General features: G+C 39.0%; 1 protein-coding gene across 1 annotated transcript; it reads left to right on the top strand.

Annotated features, from left to right (window-relative positions):
• The first annotated feature begins 5,329 nt into the window (after nt 1-5,329).
• Nucleotides 5,330-25,734, top strand: emilin3b (elastin microfibril interfacer 3b). The gene is made up of 5 exons (XM_079848463.1): nt 5,330-5,830; nt 19,040-19,162; nt 20,605-20,864; nt 21,744-22,276; nt 23,550-25,734. The coding sequence occupies exons 1-5, from the start codon at nt 5,670-5,672 to the stop codon at nt 24,831-24,833; spliced, it is 2,361 nt and encodes a 786-aa protein (XP_079704589.1). The 5' UTR covers nt 5,330-5,669; the 3' UTR covers nt 24,834-25,734.
• The last annotated feature ends 740 nt before the right edge of the window (nt 25,735-26,474 follow it).

Genomic DNA, 26,474 nt, shown 5'->3' on the forward strand with positions numbered 1-26,474 from the left:
CTTCAGAAATGTGTGACCTGCATGCATGAACCGATAAAACGTGTATAATGTACTTTGAATGCACAAATGTATGAATGTACAAAATGGTTATAAGGTGTGGAATGTAAAATAGGTGTTCGGGGACATTTGCACTGCTAGTTGCTTATAGTCAATCAAGTCACCATCATATATAACTTTTTTTCCAATACAGATTGTTTTAAAGCAGCTTAACAACAGGACAATTATCCAATGAAGTGTGTTTCGGCTGTACAGCAGCTCTAGTCTAACTTATAGTTAGCAGATATTAAGGAGACTGTCTGTAAAACCCTAATGCTCAAAATAATTAATTGGTTTGAGTAGGACAAACTTAAATTAAACTAATTAGTTCAGTCATATTAACTTGTATGAGTATTTAGCACTTTCTTTTTCTTTCAAGTTCACAGAACTGATATATTTTAAGTAAACTGAACTGTTTCATTGTTTTGAGTTTTATGAAATTATTTATTTTAATTTAGACAAACTTAAGTTTAACTGAAACGGCTGGGATGTCTATTTCCCAGCATGCTTTGCCGATGACACTCGAAAGGGAGAGTAAATGCTAAAATTAAGTGTACTATAATGTTTTTTTTTTTTTTTTGTAAGATTAATGTTAAGTGTGAGATTTAGTAGTGATTAATGTTTTGTCATGCTAATTTAGAAGAATTTCTGTTAATGTTGGCTTTATAGTTACCATCATGGTGACAAGTGGTGCATGCAGCTTGATTTGAGAGCAAATAATCCCTTTATATGGATGTGCTCATACAGTAAGTGCTTCTGTATAACATACTATTGCTAATATGTTAGCAAATTAGTATGTTAGCAGATTAGCTTTTAAAAGCTGAGTTTATACTATTAAAAGTGTTCACATAGAGTTTACATGAAAGTTTTAAGTTAATTGTATGAATTAATGTACTTTGAATTTCAGAACTTAAACAAATTTGAGGCAATTGATTGTCTTAAATGTTTTGAGTTCTGTCAACTTATTCGGGTTTACACAGTTTACTTCATAGATTTGAGTTATATTAATTGAATGGACTTAGTACTATTAACTTTATCTACCCAAGTTATCTTAACAATAAGTTACTGAGTTACTTGGACACAAATCAAATATTTTTTTATGCTTAAATTGTTTGAGTTAATAAACTTAAATGATTTAAGGCAATCGGTTTCCTCAAACGGTTTGAGTTGAACTAACTCATCAGGTTTTACAGTGTTACTAATACTCTAATGAGAGTTAGCAGACATTAAGCAGACTGTCTACTAATACTCTAATGAGAGTTAGCAGACATTAAGCAGACTGTCTACTAATACTCTAATGAGAGTTAGCAGACATTAAGCAGACTGTCTACTAATACTCTAAGGTGAGTTATACTGATCTGTATCTGTCTACTGATACTCTAAGGACATATGCTGTTTATTTATTAGTGTGTTCTAATATGTAACTATGCCATCTTTGGTCTCATCTGACAGCTTATAAACTGAAATGAATGGTGGTGAACTTTATAGAGATATTAAAGTATCCTAATGTACAATCTAGGTACTATTGCTTAAACATGCATTGAGAAGAATATGTTAATGTTAATGCAAAGTTACTTATAGTCAACAGAATGTTCAAAAGGGACCATCAAAATAAAGTGTTATCAACTTTTCTATACACTAAACACAAATCATTGTATACTTTATACTGCCCTCTGGCTATCTGATTATCTTTGACATAACATACAAGTTATTTAGACTTTTTTTTTTTAATGTGTAAAACTGTTAAATAAGTTTGTCCACTCTTTTACATTGGTGCTAATTGCCATTAAAAAATCGTAAGCATATGTTCAGAATCACATAGCTTGCTAGAAGGACCGTGATTTCCTTAGAGGAAAAGCAACTCCAGGAACAAAGTATTATCATAAACTTTTCACTCTTTTCCTCATTTTTCGAAGGCTTATCTAGTGCAAAACATAACATGTCCAGTTACATATATATTTATATTTGATGAGAATCATTAGGTTATACTCTAGAGCTTGTCTGAGCTCGACCAGTGTGCTTTCTTATCGACGGACAGATTCTCCCTCTGATAAAACATTTCTGAATTTTAACATTGTTTTCAACAAACCTGCTCTGTCCAAAATCCACCAAATTTTTTAAATGACCCAGGAAGAGAAAAATGAATAAATTGTGGTTTAAAATGATCCAATCTAGAAATGTACGAATGTCTTAACCACAGTTCATGATGACCATGTCTCTCAAGTTCCTCAAACACATCAAAAGCCCCATAAATATCATTTAAAAAGTCCATTCAGTTTGTGTGCTATATTCCAGATCTCTTGTAGTCTCTCTCTGGAGGGGAAGATTATCAGCAAACAACTTCATTCTCATCACACGAAGAAGGACTTCAGAAGATTACGAATAATGCACATTATGGACCACTTTAATAGTCCCTTTGTGAACATGACAGGTGTAGTCACTATGAATTGCCACTATATAAAGTCTAGGTTAATCTGTAGACTCAGGAATTCACTTTTTAATGGCTACACTTTAGAATACTTTTAAAAAGAATACTTATATTACAGATATAAGATATAACAATATACTTTAATTACAAACTCAATGTGATGTTTATGGACACTTAACTGCGCATTAATTGCATTTAAATTAAATGAAAATGTAGAATAGTTTACAATTATATTAACATCTTAATAAAGGTCTTGTTTTGTCATCCTGCACTGTAAAAAATGAATCATGGGTCTTGTAATTTTCATTAAAAAAAAATAATTAAAAAAAATAAGGTGATAAATAAAAATATTGTGTATATTTCATAAAAAAAAAATTGTGGTTCAGTGTTGTATAGAAAATATTGAGAACATTTCACTAATAAAATCAAGAGATACATTTTCCTACTTTTTTTTTCATTTTTTTTTAAAGAAAACAAACAATTTTGAGGCTTGAATTGAGGAACCGATTAAGCTAATAAAATTAAGGGAAAAAAAGGCTTCCTATTTATTTTAAGAGAATTAGTTCAGTTATGCAGTTTTATTTAGAGACACCAAGTTCCCAGCATGCTTTGCACATGGCTAGAAATGGAGAGGAAATATTGAAATTAAGTGTTATTTAATGTGTTTTTGAGTAAAGGGAAACATCTGTTAATGTTTAATGTTCAGTTGTGTTTGACATTTGAAAGAGTTTCTATTTTGTTGAAGTTTTGATGGTTACCATTGTGCAGAAGAGTAGGGCTTGATTAGGTTGGGAATAACTGCATGTTGCTTTGTTCATTGAGCAAATATACGCTATAATGCCAGAGCAGTGACAAGTTTGATTCTGTGCTGTGATAGCAGTATCAGTCTTTTAATTAACTCAAAGTCAAATGTAAACAGGTTATTGCTCTTTACATATTTCTGAGTGTCAACTTAAACTAAAAGAGCATAGTTCATTAAAAATATTGAGTTCATTGTGTCATTTAGTAGTAATTTGGGGGATTTTACATGATTTATTTAGGTAGATTCCATGAAAGAAATCAAGACTTATCTACTCAAAACTATTATGTGTATGTAGTTTTTTTTTAAAGTAAATAGCATTAACATGTTCTTACAGTGTAGAATATGGCCCTGATGTGTCTTCATAAAATGGTTGTTTAAAGAAATGAAAAGCTACACACTCCATCAATTAGGGTAAGAAGAACTGTTGCCAAACATATAACATGATAGAAACATAATAATCACTGCAATAATGATCCAGTCATAGACTCTTAAGCATTTGCCTATAAATCCAAACAGCATTTATTTATTTTTTCGGGCAGTGTATATCATCTATCTTCCTTCAACTCTCTCATAAAAATTTGTTTTGTTGTTTTCTGAACTCAACTTTTCACATCAAGTTTGTCTTCAGATGTGTGAATGCATTTGGCCTCTTTGCATTGGTGCATTCTTGCAAGAAGCTTTCTGCAAATAAGACTGCTTGGCGCTCTTTGCTTTAGATAATTATGTGTGAATGAAAAGCAAACAGACATTGTAAATGTGATCTCTTGACACCTACGAGAGAAGTGCTTTTCCTCTGGGTTTAGCAAACACTGAGCAGCTGTTATTGGGTGAGGAATTGCTCCTGATCCGGTCACACACTGTCTTAAATTATCTGTCATGCCCCACAATGACCTTAAACTGCATCAGCAGTCGATTGGTCACTGATTGATCGGAGGAGATCAGGTCCAGATCCTGTCCTCTTGAATCTGTCACACAATTATACTCACCAAACCAGTTCTGGCTTTTTAGTTGGGTCTTTTTGCTGTTTTAAAACAACAAGAAATCAAATCATCTCTATTTCCTCTCTTAATAACTGACCCTGGTCTAATGGTGTATGATTTATAACTGGCATACACTGCATGTTTATGCTGAAATCCACTTTTGCTAGTTTAACGACGGGAAAAATGGTCGGTGCTCCCGGCGCATGGCCTAAAAGGGTTGTCCCTATTCTCTTAATGAGGAATGGGTGTGTTTTGGGCGTAACGTGCAATAAACCAGTCAGAGGCAGATTCGCTATTTACATGGAGGAATTTGCAAGCAGAAAGACTGAACGCTTCTTTAGCGAGGAAACGGATCTGCTCGTGCGCGAGGTTAAAGCAAGCAGAACATCTACGGGACAAAGTGTGTTGTGGACCCGCCTATAGGCACACATTAATAACACACTCTTTAAATAACAAAAATTATACTGCGCCATTGACTTTAGAGCAGGTTTCAGTTGGTCAATGGCGCAGTCTATTTCAGTTCCTCAAAACAGCAACGCGTCAACAATGGGCCGAACACACACTTCGTTCTCAGACCAGCAGCCCATGGGCGCAAATGCATTTCCTATTTAAACAATGTGGTGCAGGACGTGAAATGATAACTGTGTCCTGCTGAAATTAGCAAAAAACACTTTTTGAGATGGAGCCTGCTGAATTTTTCTGCACAAACTGAGGAAAAGCACAAAGCAAAAGAAATGTTTGGAGATTTATAGCTACAGGCACGTGAGAAGGTTATGGGCTGAGGTCAATGAATGGGGGGTGTAGATTTGGCACAGAGGACCCCCCCCCCCCAAAAAAAATCCTAATCCCAGTGTGCTTTTACACTTGAGCCACAGATTAAAGCTGCACTGACATAAACGAGCAGCGAGATTGGCTCTTGTTTTTGAGCGGTCCGGTGGGTTTCTGTTTTGAGAGAAACATAAAGTGAACGGGTTCACCCCTGCTGTCGCCTGCTGGGTCTCATTTCAGGCAGGAGTTTGGGGAGGGATATGCAAATGCCCCGTCAGAGCTGCAGCTGCAGGGTCGAGCTCACCGGCCCACTGTTGGCTGAGGCATCCGAGCGCTCGCAGCGACTCCTGCTTTAGGATCCTGCTACTGCTCTCCTCTCTCTCTCTCTCTCTCTGGTGTGTGTGAGCGGTGCAGTGGGCAGGATGGTGCCAGAACAGCAGATGTTTCAATTGCAGCACTGCTTGCCCGCCAGTAACTGAAGTCAGTGCTCCAGAGAAACCTTGTGGGACTCAGCAAGGAAAACAAGCAACACTTCACAACCTCCGGACTCTGCAGCCCTCCCCAGCTTCTGCTTTCGACACACTTTCTCCGTCTTCCTCCACTTTATGGCTTTTTCTGCAAGTGTTTTTGTCAGCCTCTGCTCTGCTGCTTGAAGATGAGGGGGATATTCACGTATGGGGGTCTTCTGTTGGTCACATTGCTACTGACTTCAGTGGATGCCAAAGGAAATCTCTATGGAAGTCCATACAGATACAATCTACACAAGTCTGGGAGCGTCCCGCAACACAGCCCTGGAAAACCAATGGGTCACCATAAGTAAGTAAACAGTAAAGTTAGATGTTTGTGTATGAGTGTGTGTGTGTGTACAGAACAGAACAGAAGCCCAATGTATCAAGCATTAGACCATAGGCTGTGAGTGTGTATGGATGTGTGTGTGCACAAGTAATGAAATGTCAAGCAGTGACAGCAGCGTCCTGCAGTTTCATATGCTTCATCTGCAACATTTTTCTGATTCTTTTAATTGCACATGTAGTTTTAGGAGCTCAAATTCACTGAGAGACTATATGTAATGTTTGTAGTTAGAGAAATTTATTTGTCTCACCTCAGGACTACTAGTGAACTGAAAAAAATGATTAAAATAGGATGCAAACTTTTCTAAAATGACAGTCATCACAGGGCTTAAAATTAACATTAGCTTTTTATGATCATATCAATTTTAACAACATCAACAACAACAAAAAGTGGTCACACTTTATAATAGGTGGCCTAATGTAGTGTGGCCTCACTGTGTACTAACAATAAATACATACATGACGATGGATACATACATAACTATGCATTGTTCTGAAAATTCCCACATTATTGCCAATGAGTTTGAGGTTTGGTTAGGTTTAGGAGTAAATGTATGATCAGTTTTTAGTGTGAGAGTTGTTACAGTCAGGAGTAAAGTTATCGGTGTAATTAAATGTAATTAAAGTCCTTTAAATGTATTACAATGCACTAACATGTACAGTATGTGCCAAAGTTAATTGAATCAAATGGTTAAGTACTATAGTTAAGGCCACCTATAGTTTGACCAAATTTTTGTCAGTTACTCAAATTTTACATCTCGACAATGGATGACTATATATCTCATCAGCATCTGCCAACATTAATGATGTATCCAATGTCAAGGTTTCCTTAATGTTTCAGTCATAGCTTCTGAAATTGTTTTGTGTTATCAGATATTTGGAAGGATCCCTAAAGAGATAGCACACATACCTCTGGTTTCACAGACTAGGTTTAAGCCTAGTACCAGATTAAAACGCATGCCTGAGCTGTTTTAACTGAAAGCATCTTGCACTGACTTACCTTGAAATATCAGTGCCATTGTTTTGTGTCAAGATGCACACCATGTTTTCTTCCAAGGAAAGCTACTTAAATGTCCTAATTGAACTAAGACCTAATCCTGACTTAATCTAAACCCTGTTTGTGAAACCAGGCCTTGATGTATACTGTTGCAATACTGAATTTGTAAATTAATAGTTGCCCGATCAAAAACAGCACATAAAATGCGCTGTGACTGATACTGACCATACGACTTCAGATTTCCCAGAACATTCAATGACGTCACTAAAAACTAAACTAAATAAGAGCATATTTCAATATTTTTAAGAGTTTCTGTACGGCGCTATCTTCTGCATAGTGTATTATTCTATCACATATATAGCAACTTTGAAAAATTTAAATATGTTTGAATATCTTTTTGACATTTTGCCGATATTAACTTTTTTTAATATAATAATTTGTCAGATATATACACACTCCAAACTTTCTGATGATTACTGCACTCAAAAAAGAATCAGTAAGCACCAACCAACAAGAATGATTTTAAACTTAAGAAAGCTTATTGGTTAAAATATGTATGTTGAGGGCCAATAGCAAAACATATTGCAACACACACAGTCACCATGTGATGCACTTGTTAATGCCGGATCGTTTAAATCCAAAATCTGACATTTTGGATCCGGGACAACAGGATCCAGCTCAAATTAAGCACTGGTCTGAAGTTATTATAAATGTCTTAAAATCAATGACGTTTTGTTTCCGAAAGCAGCTCTGGAGCAATCTGAATCCAACCGAAAGATAAGCAGTTGGCATGTTGAGAAAATTCCCATCAAAGACCTGTTGGCATCTAGGAATTCTGAAATGCCAGTGGTATCAAATGCAGATCGCAAATGTTGGCAGTGATGTTGCATCTGTCCTCAATGACCCATGTTCTGAGCACTATCTAATACCATACAAACCATTTGTGTATCTGAACATGTTCATCTTGGTCCCTCGGGTAAATCACAACAGCCTGTATATCTCCTGTCTATCTCTGTTTCCAGAGAGATGCCCATGTAGACAGCATTTTAAGGCTTCCTTAGCATGCTCCCGATTCAAAATCTGCCGATTAATGACAGCACGATGATACTGCCTTCTAAGATAGCTTCTTTTGTCCACTGTCTAAGGCCTCGATCACACCTGTTGCGTTTTTTGCAGTGAGAGGCGCCTTTTTTCAATTGGTTTCCTATGGCAGTGAGCGTTCTGCACGCTTACTATGCGCCTGCTGCGCCTCGCGTTTTTGCAGTTGAAAAAAAAGCAACTCCAAGCGGAAAAATCGCCCGACGTCATTGCGTTTTTTTCCACTGTCCAATCGAATGAATGGAGAGGCGGGCCTTCCGTTTTAGTGATGAAAGCTACAGTTGCTTGAACGTCCGGAGACTGTGATGATGGAGGATACACTTGTGGTGCTCTCGCGGGTTACCAGGAGCTTAAAGGATAATTCCGGTATTTAGCATTTTGAGTCTCTTTTCTGGTTTGTTTTGGATGAACTAGAGTGGTGGACACAGAAATTTTGACGATGGGTCATGTCTCGACTTTTTGACTCGTTTAGAATCGCCTTTGACCGCTTCAGAGTGGCTGGCTACGGGCATGCACCAACATGTCCTTAAAACAACCCTTAAAGTTCGTTTTCAAAACTGTGCAACTCACCGAGTGGTTAGTGGTGTTCGTTGATGATTAAAAACAAATATATCAGCACAATATATGATTTCAATCCGTGTTATTTGCTATAGTGGAACTATTTTTTCAGATACCTCACAACTGCGTATAAACTTCCGCTCGATATTTGAGTCTGAAGCGCAGTAATATCAACGAGCAATGAGTCCTCCAACAGAAATCAATGGGATTTTACAAAATGCCAAATAAAACACGACAGAAACTGTATTTCGCTACGCTACTTGTTTTGGAACTTCAACGAACACCACTAACCACTCAGCGAGTTGCACAGTTTTGAAAACGAACTTTAAGGGTTGTTTTAAGGACATGTTCGTGCATGCCCGTAGCCAGCCACTCTGAAGCGGTCAAAGGCGATTCTAAACGAGTCAAAAAGTCGAGACAGGACCCATCGACAAAATTCCTGTGTCCAGCACTCTAGTTCATCCAAAACAAACCAAAAAAGAGACTCAAAGTGCTAAATACCGGAATTATCCTTTAACGACTTCACAAATCGTAACTACCACAATGTTAACAGAAAGTAAATAAAGTTAATGAAAGGCTGATTTGGCGTTTACTTGACTGACAGGACAGGTGTTTCAGTGGTTGCCTAGCAACATAAAAAACGCAGCGCATTGCTCGTTCTGTGTGATGGTAAGTGCTGTTTTCGAACCTGAAAAACGCAGCATCTCATGTATTCTTCACAGACAAGGCAATCCCAGAATGCATTGTGATGAGCCCAGTGAAGATATTCCATACAGTATTGGACAAAAAAGGGAAATGCTCTTGGCTTTGACAACCCTTGTGTAAAAGAATATGGACGCGGTCATGGTTAGGGAAAAGAGGTCAACTTGGCATGCCAATTTTGCAATTTGGCCTTGTCCACACTAATAAGTTTTTTGTTTGAAAACGCATCTTTTTCTCTCTTTTTTGGTCTTCCGTCCACACTGACAATGCTGTTTTCACGTTGCAGTGTGAACTGTGAAAACAGAGGTATTTGAAAACGATGACATATGTTTAGTCATGTGATGCATATTGTACCAATAGAAATTGATGTTTATACTGGTATTGTGCCTGTTATGTGCTATTTGTGCACTTTCACACAGTTCCTAAAAGATGTTACTTTGCACACTCTTTCATATCACAGTCCTTGCAAAATGCAACCTGGACGCATCAGTGAATGCTGAGATATGTTGCTAAATAAAATGATCCTGTCAGAAGAATTGCGTGATAACTTGATTAAGTCTTGTTCTGTCTGTATCATCTCAGTGAGCTTTGATGAGGGTTTACACATGCGCTGTAAGGTGAATTTAGCGTTTTCCAATATTTCAGTGTGGATGAGAAACATTAAGAAAACGCCTGAAAACGCTAGTGTGGACGGAGAGCCTTTTGAAACGAAAACTCTGTTTTCAAATCTATGCGGATTAATGTGGACGTAGCCTGAGATGATCATGCTAAATTTCTGACACTGTCAGAAAATTATCGCAGGCTATCTTTGGTTGCAAGACCGTGACAATGGATGTATTTGAACTTCTCTCACTGTAAGACATAGGACCAGCGATTAGGAGCCACGACCACAGAAATCACCACGATTAGTCATCTTTCATCTGGGACTGCATCTTCCACTGTCGGGCCAGTCACGTTTCCACTGTCACTTCCGGGGCTTGATCTCGTCAGGGCTTCCTCGAGGCCAACGGCCAGGGTTTTCTGGCCCACTGAATACCTTGGTCCAAAGCGGGCCGGTTCGGGCTAGAGGAGTGGTCATAAACAGAGGCGGAGTTCACCCGAGTCTGGAGACGACAGCGGCGGATGATTGTGTCAACTAACATCAGCATTAAAGACTTTTAAAATCATTTACCTCAAAACTCACTTTCATGTTTGAATGCCTTCTGTCTGTGATCCGATGTGGATTCTGATCACCGTATAAGGTAGAAATATTTATACGCGATGCAAAAGACTATGCACGCTGTGCCGCTAATCATTACCATAGTAAACATGGTAAATATGAATGCTTGAAGAAATAAGACAAATCATAAAGGCTATCACAATCATGTTTTTATTGTATCTGTCAGTAGCCTACGTCTCGTCTCTTTATACCGGACTGTCATAAAATAAATCAACTTTTTTTTGCGGGAGCTTCCTCTGTTTCTCTGACTGAAAATATACCTAGCCTACTGGGAGAGAGTGCTAAAGCTCCTCAGGTCGTATTTTTGGTGGCATATTTGTAGAAATGATTCAGTTAATTCATTATGATCAATGTATCACTTTTTATTGTAAACCTGTGGTAAAACATCGATTATTGGGCTTTAAATATTCAAGTAAACAACAAAAATGCCAGCAAACGGTTGCTTTTATCATGTTTGTTTTGTGATCACGCTAGTTTCCACGCTCTGATTAGTTTTCTGATAAAACTTCCATTTGTTGGTGAAATGATGGGTTTGTGTGACGTTGTTCCAGAGAGGCGTGTTACGGGCGTGTTTTAGTGAAGCGCTGTGGAGCTTCTGGCCCAACAGTGGAAACGCAGTGTTTTGGGTTCAGTGCTCCAGATCCGGGGCTATTAGCCCGGCATGGCCCGTTTAAAGCCCCGGCTCGCACTGGCCCTGACAGCGGAAACGCGGCTAATGTGCACGGCATAAGAGCTTAAATACACACGGAGAGGTAATGAGGAAGCTAAATGAACTACAGGTGCATGTAATCAATAACTAATGGAACAAAGTGGCACACAGGTCAACTACAATGACAGGAACACAGGCAAACAGGAAACACAGAAAACAGAACCAAAACACAATGAAACTAGAACAAAACAGAGCATACACGTTACAGATATCTTTTGATATATTTTTTTGGCATACTAAAAAAGTCCTCGACACATTTATAGCTAGCTAGCTATAGCTAATAAACATCTGGTTTAAAGGAGACATATCATGCTTTTAAATCGTTCCTTTTTACATATAAATCATACATTTGTAGTCTATATAAAGCGGAACTGCAATGCTTGGGTCTGAATTCCTCATTATTATAGCTCCACAGGCCCCTTTTCTACCCCTTTTCTGATGTGCGTCTGAGAGCAACTCGTTTTGGTGCGGTCTCTTTAAATACAATTGAGACACTTCATACCCCGCCCCCTCTCCAGGATACAGAGGTTCAACTCCACCCCGTTCGGCCATTTTTGTAGTTTGATAGCAGAGATACGATTATCTAGTGGCACAGAAACTTTTTATTCACACGTTATTAACAAAATGTCAACAACGGAAGACTTGTCCAGCCAGCCTTACATGTTCGAGCCAGAGTCGGAGCCGGAGCGAGATGAAAATGAAGACGACGAACCTGCAGAACAACGTCTTCATATGGATGTATCGCAATGGTGTGTTACTGTATTTACACATGAAACTTTGGTCTTCCGACCTTTTACCACCGTGTCGATTTATTTTGATTAATATGTGCGAGGGAGAAAGAGCAAGACAGCGTCTAGTTTGGAGACGGTGTCTTGTTTACATTTTCGCCGGGCTCCGAGAGAGAGAGAGTGCGAGCGTGCGCGCGACCAGGTCTCTCTCTCTGCTCGTTCCTTCAGTTAAACATGCGCCCTGTCACAAGCGCGGCAGTTCATCTACATTAGACGGTGTAATGAAGCGTGTGGGTTACTACATCTAACAACCGAACATTTTAACTTACCCTCTCGTAACTTCTGCATCTTTTAGCTTGGACTACAAAATTGCAGCAAGAAATAATAATGGCGGATTGCTCGAAGTGTTGGGCTGGAAGTCAGTGTCCTTATTTGGCAGTTCCGCTGCAAATACTGTGACGTAATAGTTCACAAAACGTCATAGATAACAGAGAAATCGGAACAGGTTGAAAAATAAGGCCAAAACAGAATATAAAGATATCAACGAAGCACCTGAAGAGAATAATTTAAACTTTTCTGTACTTCTAAACACTCCAAATATACAACAAAATGCATTTAAGGGCTAAAAAAGTGGATTTAGCATGATATGTCCCCTTTAATGGCAGAGGCATTTGAGTGTAACTATATCGCCCCCTTCGGTAAAGGTCTGTTACCTCCTGAGGAACACACATGAAGAACAGTATCTGTATATAAATGCACTTCTCAAGAAGTCAGGGACTGTCGTTCCATTTCAAAACAAAATGTGAGATTCAAGACAACATTCAAACTTGAAATAAAGCCTCATAAGTGATCTTGAACACTACATAGGCAGGAACCCAGTGTCATACAGTGTTAGCATGTTATTTATGTGACACTTAAATACACACATTATTAAGTATTTAATAATCAAATAATTAATTAATCGATATGTTTCAGTATTAACTGAATTATACATTTCTGTTTCCACAATATTGATGAAATGAGGCGGTGTGATTCTGCTTTATTTTCTATATAATGTCTATGGACTACATTTGTGGCACATCTGTTAACATGAACAATAATTTTGATTCATTGTGAACGTGTACACATATAAACACTGTTTAACTGAATGGGAAACATGTTATAGTAATATCATTATAAAGGAAGCTTAACACTGAAATGGGCATACCAAAAATAAATGTTTTGAAAGGACAGATTTGTAGGTGCCATAGACAAAGGTGTTCACATACATAAATGAATACAACTGAACATATTTCTTGTTCAGTTATGCATGGTAATTGACACCTTGCCACAGATGCGGTCCATAGTGATTAAGTTGAAAATAACTCGGCTTAGTTTGACATCTATTTCTGCATGTGTCTTTGAATGCTGTGCATGAGATCAGGTCAAATTAGCAGGACTAAAGGGCCATTTTTATTCCTTCTCAGAACTCAAGCTATTCTGGAGGCTGGATACAGTATCTCCATACTAAATGTATCCCATTGTTCAGCGTGTCGCAGCAACTCTTTTCTTGAGTTAATGGATCCTAAAAAGCTTGCATTCACCGTATCTCCATATTTATACTGTCAGTGGCCCCATCCCTTCCACAGCGACTCTTTAAGGCATGACCAATGACTGAACCCAGCGACCGATGAAAGACTGCTTCCATTAGTGTGAGTGAGAGAGTGGATGAGATGGAGAGAACAATGAAAAAATGGAGGGATATTTATATGGAGAACGAGAGGAAAATTCTGGCACAACTCCATCTCACAACTAAGCTTTAAGTGCCATTAAAAGCTTTTGACATGCCAGTGTATTACTCAAGGGTGACTAGGGGTCATTTTAAACAATGCTGGCCATTTATATTTAGATTATGAAAATCCCCAGCTAACTCCTGAGCTAGATGATGGTCTAAAATAATTTGTGTGGCTCTGCTGTTTTTGCACTAGTCACATGTAGCCAGCTGCATGAAGTCTGGTCCATAATGTCAGGCCAAGAACTTCCCATTTAGACAGGAAGAGACAAATGACTGGCATGTACAGTTACCAATAGTCCTTTTTTATTATTATTTAGTATTCTGTGCTGTCTATGGTGATATGAAATTAAATGAATAATAAAGAATAGGCTGGTGGGTAAAAAAAAACAATTTTAAAAACAACACATTGGGCTGCGTGAATGATTGATCAGATGAAATTGCATAAACATTTATAGACTTCCAATAGTACACTGAAAGAAATGTTGGCAGTGGATCTGTAGTTAACAGCAACATAACGTGTTTAATAACCCTAAATCACAAATTCTCATGGAAGCAAAATTCGCCTATCAGCAAGGAGTCGAACGTGTTCATCCTGAGCTTTATTGGAAACTGATTGTTGGGTCAATATTGTATTAAAGTCAGTCAGTTTGGTGTGCTCTCCAGCTTCCTTTGCTATTTGCATCAGATGGTCAGAAAATATCATCTTTCTGAGGCTAAAACAAGTTTTGCACCTCTTTCTTCATGTGGTGTACCTCAGGTGTATGTACTAGGCCCCTTCACACTGTTACCGATTCATCACTGCATTTTACCCTGAGATGAATCCAGCACACACAGAAGACACACCAGCTGAGACATCTCTCCGATAGCCTCTTTACTCCATTTTTTTTATTTTCTTTACTCCTCGTGCTGTGTGGTCTTTGTGGTTTGGGAGATCAGCCCGTAGAGCTAATATTCATCTTTCATATGCAACACACAGATCATAGGCTCTGTTTAAAACATCACAGGAGGCTCTTAGATCACTTTACATGCCTGACAATGTGTTAATTTGTCCTTTCACAAGTCACAGTACTGTAATTCAAGCAGCTTCACAAGATACTTTGTTCCATATGAACAAATGGAAATGCATGGAATACGATAATAATGTAAAGAGCCTTTTTTGTTGTTAAACATTCATTTTTTCCTTCAGTTGATTGAATCAACTCATGTAGATATGGTTGGACTGAGTTATGTGTATACATGTGGAGCATTTGAACACCTGGACTCATTTTGCTTGACTACAGAGGTTGTTCTTTTTCTTCCAAGTGTGCGCTCACCTGACAAGCAAATGCTGAATACTGAAGTCTGTTTTTCGTTACCCACAGTCAGAAAATGTTGATGTAGTTATTCCCATTCCCTTCATTTGCATGTGTTTGCACAGATCTGTTTAATGCCTCCTCAATGAAAGAGACAAGTCACAGGGGTCATTCCAGTTGTTGCCGTAAGTGAGAAATGCTCTCACTATAACTCTCACAACACAACTTCAGACACGCATTTTTGGCGTAGTGAGTTCTTGCATTAGATTTCTTTTTTCTACAACTTTTCATGTCTGGCTCGCTTAGTCAAAATTCTGCATCTTATTAAGGCCAAATTACTTTAATATGACTTAGTCATTTTAGTCACTTATAAAATTAGACTTGAATATGTTGATGATGAATCCAGAAAAATAAGTAAATGTTACAGATTAAAAGGTTTAGCAGAAGTGGCTGTTACATAAATTATACAATTGACCCTTCACAGGGAGTTTGATTGACAGGCGATCTGACCAATCATAATCCGCCATTTTTGTCCGACAAATCGGTCAGGAGAGTTAGTAGATTAACGTTGGAGGATTTGAACTTGAAAAACGGCGTGTACTGACGTCTTTCTGTGGTTAAAACAACATTCCTTCTGATGTTCATTCATGTTTATTTGATGCTATAAATGAACTAGAAGGAAGAGATGATCGGTTCACGAGAAGCTTTAACTGAGCGATCTGTCAGACACATTAAAGAGCCACAAAATGGTATTTATTGTTTAAATTTCTTTAAAAAATGACCACATTTGAAAGTTGAGACTTTGTTTCATATCAAAAGTAACTTGGTATGTCCTGTCTGTCGGCCCGTTGTCAGTGTCCTCTCTGCTCCGCCGTGTGTGTTTCAGTCATAGACTGTAAAAAAAGATGGACGACACCCCTTCGCTCTCTTCCCTTGATGAGAACTGAAGCCGCCAGAGTCCCGATATGGCGCTGACATATTGGAATTTGAGTCTGCGCAGTAGCGATTTCGGGACCAGACCTGCGCAGTCGTGAGCAGGAAGTAAAGCCGCGAAATCAACGCTCCGCCCTCACCCTCACAGAGAGAGTGGATTCTGCACACTTTTTAAAAAATTGATTGCAGTACGACAAGAGGCTTGTTAAAATAAAGTAAATACAATCTCCTCAGTCCTCCGAAGATCCTGAAAAAATGTCCGTTGGTGCTTCAGTGACTACTTCACTCAGAGAACCTGTCAATCACAGCTCTCAATCATGGACGTTACACCACCGCATCACGTAACTAACTAAAAACCAACTTATTTTTGAAACAGACACTTGAACTTACATCAGCGTGATAAAAAAATGAAAGAAACCACCTTTGGAAAATAGATATTTGAAGTGTATTTAATTGTTTAGTTGGTCTCACGTCCCATTGAGTAACATGGGGAGGCGGGGCTTATGACCTATACTAGGACCAGTCACCGGGGGGCGATCGAGACGTTTTGGCTTCACTTTTCAGGGCTTGTGCGGCACGCTTGGTTTCACTGCGTGAGAACATGTGGCGTGAGAGCGCTGTGGCTTGTCGGGGATAGCAACAGTAACTAAAGGGGGCGGATCTTTGCGAACGGTCAATTATTAACATGAACAATTCAGGTCATATTACCTAAGAAAATGCTGTTTTCAGTAATAAAATAAATAAATAATAGTGTTACACACTATTGTTTAATAATCTCCAATCTGTTTTAAGACAGAAACGTGAAGACACACCAGACTTCTACCCAGTTCTCAGGTCACGTGACTGGCCACACTTGTAATTAGAGTCATTAATGTCAGGGATCTCTCTACACCTGAACTCTCTTACACACTGTGAATGACTGAAGCTCTATCCCAGTACAGATCTCTCAAGCAGAACCGCTGTTGAACAGCAGGACTCGGAGGTTTGCTCCAGGCTCACTGGAAGACGCCAGCTCTAGTACAGCAATGCATGACTGCTCTCCAGTCAGACACTCTCGTTTCCGTGAGCAATATCTGTGTGAAGACACATGTAGGCCGTGCAAATGAATGGCCAAATGTGGGTTTCCTTGTGTGCCTTGTGTATCACTTCAACAAAACTGTTTGTTTGATAGCTGATAGCACTAGACAGTCATAAATCAGATTTCATCAGCTGTTGAACTGTGTTATTACTGTATAATGTGGCTCCTAATGGGGTTAGTAAACATGACTTTGGGTTTGACAGAATAGCATATTTCTCATACTATGTTTTAGTAAGCTGAGAGCAAGCACTATAAAATCAGAAATATAAATAATTTACATATTATGGAATACATATATGATGACATTTAATGATATACAATATGAATCTCAGAATTTTCTAATATTTAAAATGTATTGACCTGATCAGTATATTACTGTTATTTTTTTTTTTTTTTATGCATGCATGGAATAACTAATAACCTATCAAAATTGAGAAGCACCAGTGTTGGGGAAAGTTCCCTTTAAAAGTAATGCATTACAATATTGCCTAAAAAAGTAACCAGTTGCCTTGTTATTTGTTACTTTGCATGGGAAGTAATGGCTTACGTTACTTTTGCGTTACTTTTTCTGACCAGGGCTGGGCTTGCTTGTTTGTTTTTTAACAATAATAACAACAAAAAAGTTATATTTTTGGCAAATGTAAAGGCCCTTTCACACCAAGTGCCCTATTTTAAAGATCTGAAACACAAGTAACTTTGTGGGCGGATATCGGTGCAAATCTATGGGTTGGTCTGAAGTAGCTTCATTATTCATAGGTGTGGTTTGGGCGTAACGTGAAATAAACCAATCAGAGCGTCATCTCACATTCCCTTTAAGAGCAGGTGCGCTTGTTCCATGGCGGATTGCTATTATAACGGCGGATTTGCCAGACGCACGCCAGAAGCGGTTCACAGCTGAGGAGACCGACGTTCTCGTCAGGGCCGTAAAACACAGAGAAGTGACATTGTATGGGGATGGAGAAACACACCCAAATCAGCTTCGGTTGAACAGGTGTATAATAATTTTGGTAAATGTGTAAGCTAGATTTATGCCTATTTTTTCACATCTTCAATGATTTCCCTCGTGTGGAATATTTTTCCTTGTAATAATGTATGATTTGCAAAAATGGCAACTGCTCCGTCTGTGTAGATGAGAGAAGCAAAGTGTATGCGCGTTGTGCACACGCTACATTATGGCCAAGCATGTGCCCTTAAAATAGCATCTGAATAACGCGCCACTGACTTTAGACGAGGTTTTTCCTGGTCAGTGGAGGAATTGTTTTCTGAAACTGCAAAATAGCACCAGGGATCGTTTGCGCCGGAAAACGCCTCCTCTTTGCACTGAACCGCACCCAGGAGCGCAAGTTCATTCCCTAATTTACCGACGTGCGTCTGTGGAGGGAAAAGTCCACTGTGCGCGGGTGCAAAATAGGAATGATACATGCGTTGTGTACAAATTCAATTGCGCTGGGTGCAAGATAGATCTGCTGCCATTCTGGAGGAGAAAGTTCAACATTATTACTTCAGCGATAAAAGCAGATTTTTTTTTTATTTATTTTTTTTATATAATTATTGTTGAATTGGATCATTGAAGGTCAGCAGCAAAGAAATTGCTTAATAAAGTGAGATTAAATACATAAAGTATATTTGTGTAATTTAGCATATTTAATTATTGCAGGTTTACATAATATTGTGAGTTTGCATTTCATTGTTTTGTTTTTTTGCATTTTGAGGAATTCTGAATCTTTTTCTTTTGTTCAAGTGAGATGAGTAAATGCATGCTCACATTGAGTCTAGATCTTCAATAACTGATAAGAATGTAAGAACTGATAATGCATCAGCATGATGTATGATAATGAAGAATGTAAGAACTGATAAGAATGTAAAATGTGTACCTTGAAATGCCATGTAAGTCGCTCTGGATAAAAGCGTCTGCCAAATGCATTAATGTAAATGTAATAACCATCATGTTCACACTCAGTGCACACAACTACTTATACTTGTACAAATAAATGAGTTTCCCATCATGAAGCTTAGCACTACTAATAATATAAAAAGCCTTGCTTTTCAGACTTCTTCATTGTGAATGTCTCTTTCCTCTCGACAGGAACTTCTGTGCTTACGTGGTCCAGAAGAACGTCACCTGTGTGATGCAGGATGGAGTGGCCACATATGTCAAGCCAGAGTACACTACCAAGTGCATATGGGGACAGAAATGTCCTGTGCTCATGTAAGTCATGCACTAAGAATCTTGAATGGAATAAAATGTAGAGGGATTTTAATGTTAGACCAAAATATAGTTTCAAATGGGTGTTTATTTTTCAAAACAGCAGGAGAAAGATGGCCTCAAACATGTTTATTTGAATGTTATATGTTTTGGTGGTGATTGAAGATGTCGAGCACTTTTCATTATGTCCTTGAGTTGCCCTCTAGTGGCCACTCAGAATACTGTTCAAAGTCTAGTGAAACTGTGTCATGTTGCGTGTTTTTAAACTGGAATACACTGAAAAAAGTGAAAAGTGCTTTTCTATGTTAGTTTAATTGAAAATCATGTTTTTCAGTTTAAACCTAATTTGTTCAGCTTGCCACAGAAACAACATAGAAACAGTTAAGAGGATTTATTTTTTATTTTTTTTAAATAGTGCTGATTTACTGAGTTGTAATCATTTTTTTCTTTCTTGCTTTTGTTCATACATAACAGAAAATATGATTCCTATTTTAAAAGGAAATCACAATACACATTAAGGTCTTTTGAAGTTGTCTTTATTTATAGTAGGTAAACTAAATTAAACATTAACTAACAAAATGTTTTTAGTTTTATCCCATGTGAAACTTTTACTTTCATATTAATTTAGCTTTTGTTTATGGTGAAATTAAGTTGTAAAAAGCCAAAAGATAATGATTTTGACCGGCTTTAAGTAATATTTTGACCTACATTTAAGAAACATCAAATATATCTCATTATATGATGAATATATTAAGTACTGTATGGTATGGTCTTTAATAATAAATAATCTTTTTACTTTCTATTTATCTTTTTGTATTTAAGTTTTTTTTTTTTTTTTTTTTTTTTTTTTTTTTTTAATTACATGTATGGCTTTTATTCAAACAAATATTAAATTCTGATTAAATATTAATAAAACATCTGTCTTTTCCCAATCAGTTTGGCTGTGACTGTCACAGCTTGGTTGCAGCAGAGATGCAGAAACAAACTCAAATCTTCACAGAACAAACAAATGAACATAACGTATAGAGACACACGGGGCTTAAATAGACAGAATAAACCAATCAAAGAAAGTGAAACACCTGTGAAAACTTAATCAAACCATTTGTAACCTTGGAGGCTAACAGGAGGGAAACAGAGGATGACGGGGCTAATAAACAGAACAAGAAAACCAACCTAACAGAGATGAACAGAAAAGAAAATGATGTCGAAAGCAAACTCTAAGCATGACCAAACTCAAAACGTGACAGTAACAAATTCGAGTCGGTTTTAATTTGGTTCAAAATATATATATATATTTTTTTTTTTTCAGTGCATCATTACGGTCATGCCTGAATGTCAGTGAATAAAAGCCCTGAAGCTGATCTCGTTTTACACAGGGCAAACCGCGGGATGGTGAAGTGTGAAGTTCATCTTGTTTGTGACATTCAGTGTGTTTTTCCCCGTAGGTATCGGACACTCTTCAAACCACAGTACAAAATCGGTCATAAAACCATCACTGAACTGGAGTGGCGTTGTTGTCCCGGTTTCTCTGGAGAGAACTGCTTTGACGGGTCGACCTCTGACCCGGATGCCATGATGCCACCCTTCAAGGGCTCGTTCCCTCGGCCCGGGGTCAAGGGTTACCCCAGGGGTCATCCCAAGACCCCCTTTCCTGGAGGACACCCCGACAACAAACCCATCCCTAGTGGGTTCATACCAAGCTATGGTAAATGCAAGTTACACATCTCACCATTAGCAGTTTGATTATTAATGTGACACTTGCGTTAATAATTGGGGAAAATATAATCGTAATAAATAGATCATTACAAAGTTATAATGTTTACAATGGTACTGTACATTATTGTTTTAAAGCCAAACATCTATGCACGGGTTTCCCAAACTTTTTGTCATAAAATATTTATTTGGATTAGATTTGAAGTTAATGTTTCAATAATTTGACAACACTCTCGCATTTTTAATGGCTCTCTGATGTCCGTTAATCGTCACATGACATGCAAGTACACAGCAAAATCCCCAGTGTTAAATTAACACTGCTCAGTGTTTATATAATCCACACTCTCAGAGTGTTATAAGTAACACTGAAGCAGTGTTAAAGTTAATGAGATAATTAAGTGATTAATTGAGTGATGATTGAACATTATTGAAGACATCTGATGTTAACAAGCAGAATCACTGAAGGAGAAAATCACAAATGTCGAGTCACCATTATGGAGATCAGTGTTTGCTTTAGTTGGGCTCTTGACCCTTACATTTTTAACTTTAGATTTAGTTTGGCTGCTGTAATTCAGTTATAACAGCCAGATGAACAAAGAGAATAAATGATTTGATGGTGTTGGTTGTGTTTGAACAATCATTTTTGACCTGAATCACTGAACTCATTTAGAGCCTGATCTCTGAGTTAGGTTTACTTTATTGATTAGGACAGCACTGGCCTTGCATAGCATAATATATTTTTTAGCATTTTCAATGTAATCCAATGGATTTCTTAAAGTTGTTCCACTAACCGCCAGAAACCCTGAACTACGCTTTTCTAATTTCATAAATGTAGATTGTAAAGGTGTAAACGTTTCCCACTTCTTCCAAGGTCCAAAAGCGGGAGTCTCTGGTGAACGCTTGGACCGCATTGAAGAAAACCTTCGTAAACTCTCTCAAGATCTGGACTCGTTGAACGGCCTGGTGTCTGGCATGGAGGAGCGTCTGCGCGTGTCTCTGCGCGAGGACACCAGGAAGATGCTGAGCTCTTTGCTCGGTGGCGCCCCCCGGCTGCTGGACACCTCTGTGGGCTTCGGGCTGATCCCAGAGGGCACGCCAAACGGTTTAGACGGCGAGGCGAACCTCCCTGCTTTTGGAGAGTTGGTGGGAAATGTGATGGAGGTCAGAGATGAGCTGAAGGTCAAGAGCGAGATGCTGGACGAGATCCGTGGAATGGTGATGGGACACGATGGCCAGTTAAAGCGGCTGATAGACACTGCCACTGGGAGACCCATCCCTGGGGATCAGCGGCGTCTAGAGGAGCTCCTGGACTCCAGACTGGCCGGAGTGAGGGCCGATGTCCTCGATGGCCTTGAGAGGAGACTGACGGGTCTGGAGAGTCACTGTGATGAGAGAATTGGTCAGGTGAGTTGATCACTCAACTTTTCACCAAGAATAAGTTGGTTCTAATTCAAGTCAGCATGAACCAGAAATTGCCACTAGTTTAATTTTTGCAGTTAATGTTTCATACATGAATTCTGTGTCAAAGTGCAGCATTGCAAGCAGGTATTGAAAACTAAATTAAGAAGTACTGTAATGCTCTTTAGAGATACTAGATGATCAAATCAAAGCAATATTCAATCATGCATTGAATCATGCATCTATTACGCAATAGCAAACTCACACTCTCTTTTAGTATGACTCATGCAGTACTGTTTAAATAGGGTCTTGCATTTAATTTCTCAGCTGTTACATTCACACGAGTCCCCCTGTGGTGAAAATCAAGCTTTTAATGTTGTTTATATGTCTATGTGGTGTTTTTAATATGTTTTAAGACAAACCATGTGTAAATTCATAAGTCGGTTTGAAATCGCTGGTGTTTCTGACATCACAAACTACCTTGTAACCAATCAGAGCAACGTGTGATCATCAACGAGTGGATCTCTGAGCTGAGTGAGTGAGTGGAGGCGGGGCTCATTTGCATATTCATAGAACCGGGTATACTAAATGAGGCAAGGGTGTAGAGTGACATTCAAGCTATTTTAAGGCATGAATAATTTTTTTTCAAGAAAAAAAACCATTTAAATATGTCATTTTGGTGAACATTTTATGATGGTGATTTTGATGGTGATCAAAATGAGTTTTAAGGGATACAGTTATTGACTACAGGGGAGTGTGCATAATCACAAGCACTGTACTGTACACGCTGTGTAGTTGTTGGTATCGGAGCATTTTAATGAGTAGGAGTACGAGTACACAAGCGCAGCATCGAGCCCGATATATATATCCCTGGTATTAATATATAAGTACAGACTAAGATTCATTAATCTAAGGCCTGGTTTCACAGACAGGGCTTAGATTAATTCAGGATTAGGCATTTTTAGTGCATTTAAGTAGCTTTTATAAACGTGTCTTAGAAAAAAAAAACACTGGTGTGCATCTTGAGACAAAACAATGGCACTGATATATTTTAAGATATGCCAGTGCAAGTTTCTTTCAGTTAAACCAGCTCAAACATACATTTTAGTCTTGGACTAGTCTTAAGCTTTGTCTGTGAAACCAGCGGTACGAGTATAAAGAACTTATTTAGCATTCAAATTAAACTGAATATTATACACGTTTTTGAGGCAGAGCATAATCATCTATGACACAAAATGTATTCTGTTTAAAAGTACGTTTTCCTGTGTCCTGTCCTTAGGTTAAGCAGCAGTGTCATGACGAGCACTTAACAGGTCAAGAACAGATCCAAGTCTCCCTGGATGGCCGAGAGACGGGCTTGAGGAAAGAGCTGGGTGAGCTGCAGGCACAGATCCTGGGTCTGACGGTGACCGAGAGCTGCTGCGGCGAGGTGAACAGCCTGACCCAGAGGATGTTCCAGCTGGAGGACTCGGTTACGGGCCTGACCGAGTCCCAGAGGCAGCTACACGTGGACATGACTGACCAGACACTCCACTTCGAGACCCTAGTGGAGAGCCGGATGGTGGACATGGAGGGCAGGATTAATGCCTCTGAACATGGACACCAAGATGGGTTCAGCTCCCTGGATGGGTTTAAGACTTTGTTAGACGATAAGCTGAAGACATTGGAGCGACGTCTGTTCGTAGCGGTGGAGGAGTTGAGCAACGCCACGGCACCGGCGCTGCTAGAGGGGCAAGTGGTGCCCGCACTGGAGACGGAGATCGACAGTGTCCGGAGGAGGCTGGAGGTCGACCTGGATGGGATGCAGAAGCAGATGTCCGTCCTCGAGCTCCTCTGCACCTCTGCGTGCTCCCCTGCCTCTAGCCCGGACACGGCCCTCATCCAGACGGAGGTAGAAGACTGCAAGGAAACAGAAAACAAGATCATGGACCGCCTGGACGTGCATTCAAGCAAACTGGACCATCTCAACAGCACCTTACTGGGTCTCCTAACACAGCTGTCCCAGGAGGACAAAGAGGGCTCTATTCAAGGGGAAATCACACTCCTGAAGATCAATGTCAACTCCGTCAATCGTACCTTGAAGGGTCTACGGGATTCAGTCAGCCTGTTTGCTCGAGAAGTCGGCAAGGTGAACTCCACATGGGAGGAACGGGAAAGCCGTTTGGTCACTCAGGTGCAGGGCATCTCGGATCTGGTGGAGCGGCAGGCGTCCATGCTTGGGTCCGGGGAGCGGAGGCTGATCCAGTTGAAGGGGGAACTCCAGAGCTTGCGACGGAGGTTAGCCGGGGAACTGCAGGGTTGTCGCTCCACAACGCTGGGAATGCAACGGGAGGTGATGGGGGTGGACAGCCGAATCACCCAGGTTGAAGGACAGTGTGGCAGCCTAAGTGAGTTGGCCGATGACCTTGAGAGAATCCGCAGTGAGCTGGAAAGACATTCGGACAGCTTCCTGGAGCAGGTCAGCGGGACACTAGAAAGCCATTCTGAGCAGCTGGTCCAACTGAAGGACGGTCTTAAAGACTGCATGAGCAAAACGGACCCCGCACGGGGTGACGGTCAGTAATCCTTCCTCTACAGAGAAACCACAAGGCCTGAGGTTGTACAAACTTGCAATATTTGTGTTCCCTCAACAGGGCATGTTGTCTCCTATTATTTGTTTTAAGCCTTTATACCGAGTTTTGTTAACTTATATGAGGAAATTGTGACTGCATTATTAAACATATTTGACGATTTGTTAAATGAAGTAACAAACATGCAAAACTCATGAAAGCGAATGTTATGACACTACTAAGCTGCTACGGGTTTCTAATGGCAAGTACTGTTCACTACCTTCTCATCTCAGCATCCAAGTCATCTCCTGATTTAATTACTGTATCATAACACTACGAAGCTACACATTTTTTTTTTTTTTATAAAAGTTTGATGAGTGTGAAATAGGTTGTTTTAAAAATATATTTCGCATTATTGAAATGTTTTCTAAGAGATTATAATTTTTCATTAATAAAAGCGAGTTGTGTGAACTGAAGAAAAAAAGTTTGTCAACTATTTCCTTTATATTCTGATTATTCTGATTCTGATGGATCATTTGTGGAAGTTCCAGTAATGACCACCCAGTGTCATCAAGAACAAACTAATCAAACTTTCATTAGTACAAAATAAACCCAGTTTGACATTCATGACAAGCTGAATGGACATTCATATGCTGAATACGTGGTGGATTACCAAATAACTGGACACAAAATATTGTTGTTTAGTTATTTAAATTATTAAATGATTATTATACTGTATAAGACATGAAACTAGCACCGGTCGTAGGTTAAATTGTTAGCATGTATAGAAAGTGGTCAATACTGTTCAACAGTCACCATACTGAAGTATCTATTCCAGAGAAATATTTTATGTTCATCGTATTAATGATCAAATGTTATGCTATACACAAATAAATATTTCATATTCGTATCCATATGTAACGTTGTGGTTGAATGATAGGAGGAAGCAGGATCCACGTGCAGCAAACTTTATTAAATAAACCCCAAACTAGACAAACTCAGACTAGGGAAACAGGAACCAAACAGCCAACATACAATAACAAGAACTCACAAAGACTGAGACTAGACACAGGGCTTAAATACACAAGCAAACAAGCTAAACAAGATAACAAGGGGGCGTGGCTAATTAGAAACACCTGGGAAGACTAATAAACAAGACAAACTGCAGAAACTAAAGGACTACAAAACATGGCACAGAACAGGGAATAACAGGAGTCCACACAAGACAAGGGGAACACAAGACAGGAATCATGACACCATATTGATACTTTGCACGTGACGTCAGTTGTACTGGCTGGCGGGCAAGAACGTCATTCTCTAGCAACGAAAACCAGTAAACTAATCAAGGATCTTGCCAGGACGTTGCCAGTTTTAATATACAAAAGTTGGTGTTTTGAGGTGTACACGAAATGCCAGATAGTTGTTGTGCGATTGGATGCACTAACCGCGTTTGTTGCCCGCCAGATATCACGTGACTGCAAAGTATCAATATGATCCATGTTCCAACCCATTTTCTTTTATACTGTGTGAACATTATTTTATATGCCAATACAGACACAAGCATCTGTTTTGACTATTTTTTTTTTTCCTACATTTCATGATAACCATGTGATAATATCTTCAGGTTTAAATATTCATACTCATTGCATTGTGAG

Source organism: Squalius cephalus (genome assembly GCF_949319135.1).
Source record: "Squalius cephalus genome assembly, chromosome: 18".
Classification (NCBI taxonomy): Eukaryota; Metazoa; Chordata; class Actinopteri; order Cypriniformes; family Leuciscidae; genus Squalius; species Squalius cephalus.

Coding starts and splice junctions, on each gene's coding strand:
- emilin3b (XM_079848463.1), top strand. CDS start 5,670: ATGAGGGGGATATTCACGTATGGGGGTCTTCTGTTGGTCACATTGCTA. Junction 20,865..21,743: donor TGGGTTCATACCAAGCTATG/GTAAATGCAAGT, acceptor ACTTCTTCCAAG/GTCCAAAAGCGGGAGTCTCT. Junction 22,277..23,549: donor GTGATGAGAGAATTGGTCAG/GTGAGTTGATCA, acceptor TCCTGTCCTTAG/GTTAAGCAGCAGTGTCATGA.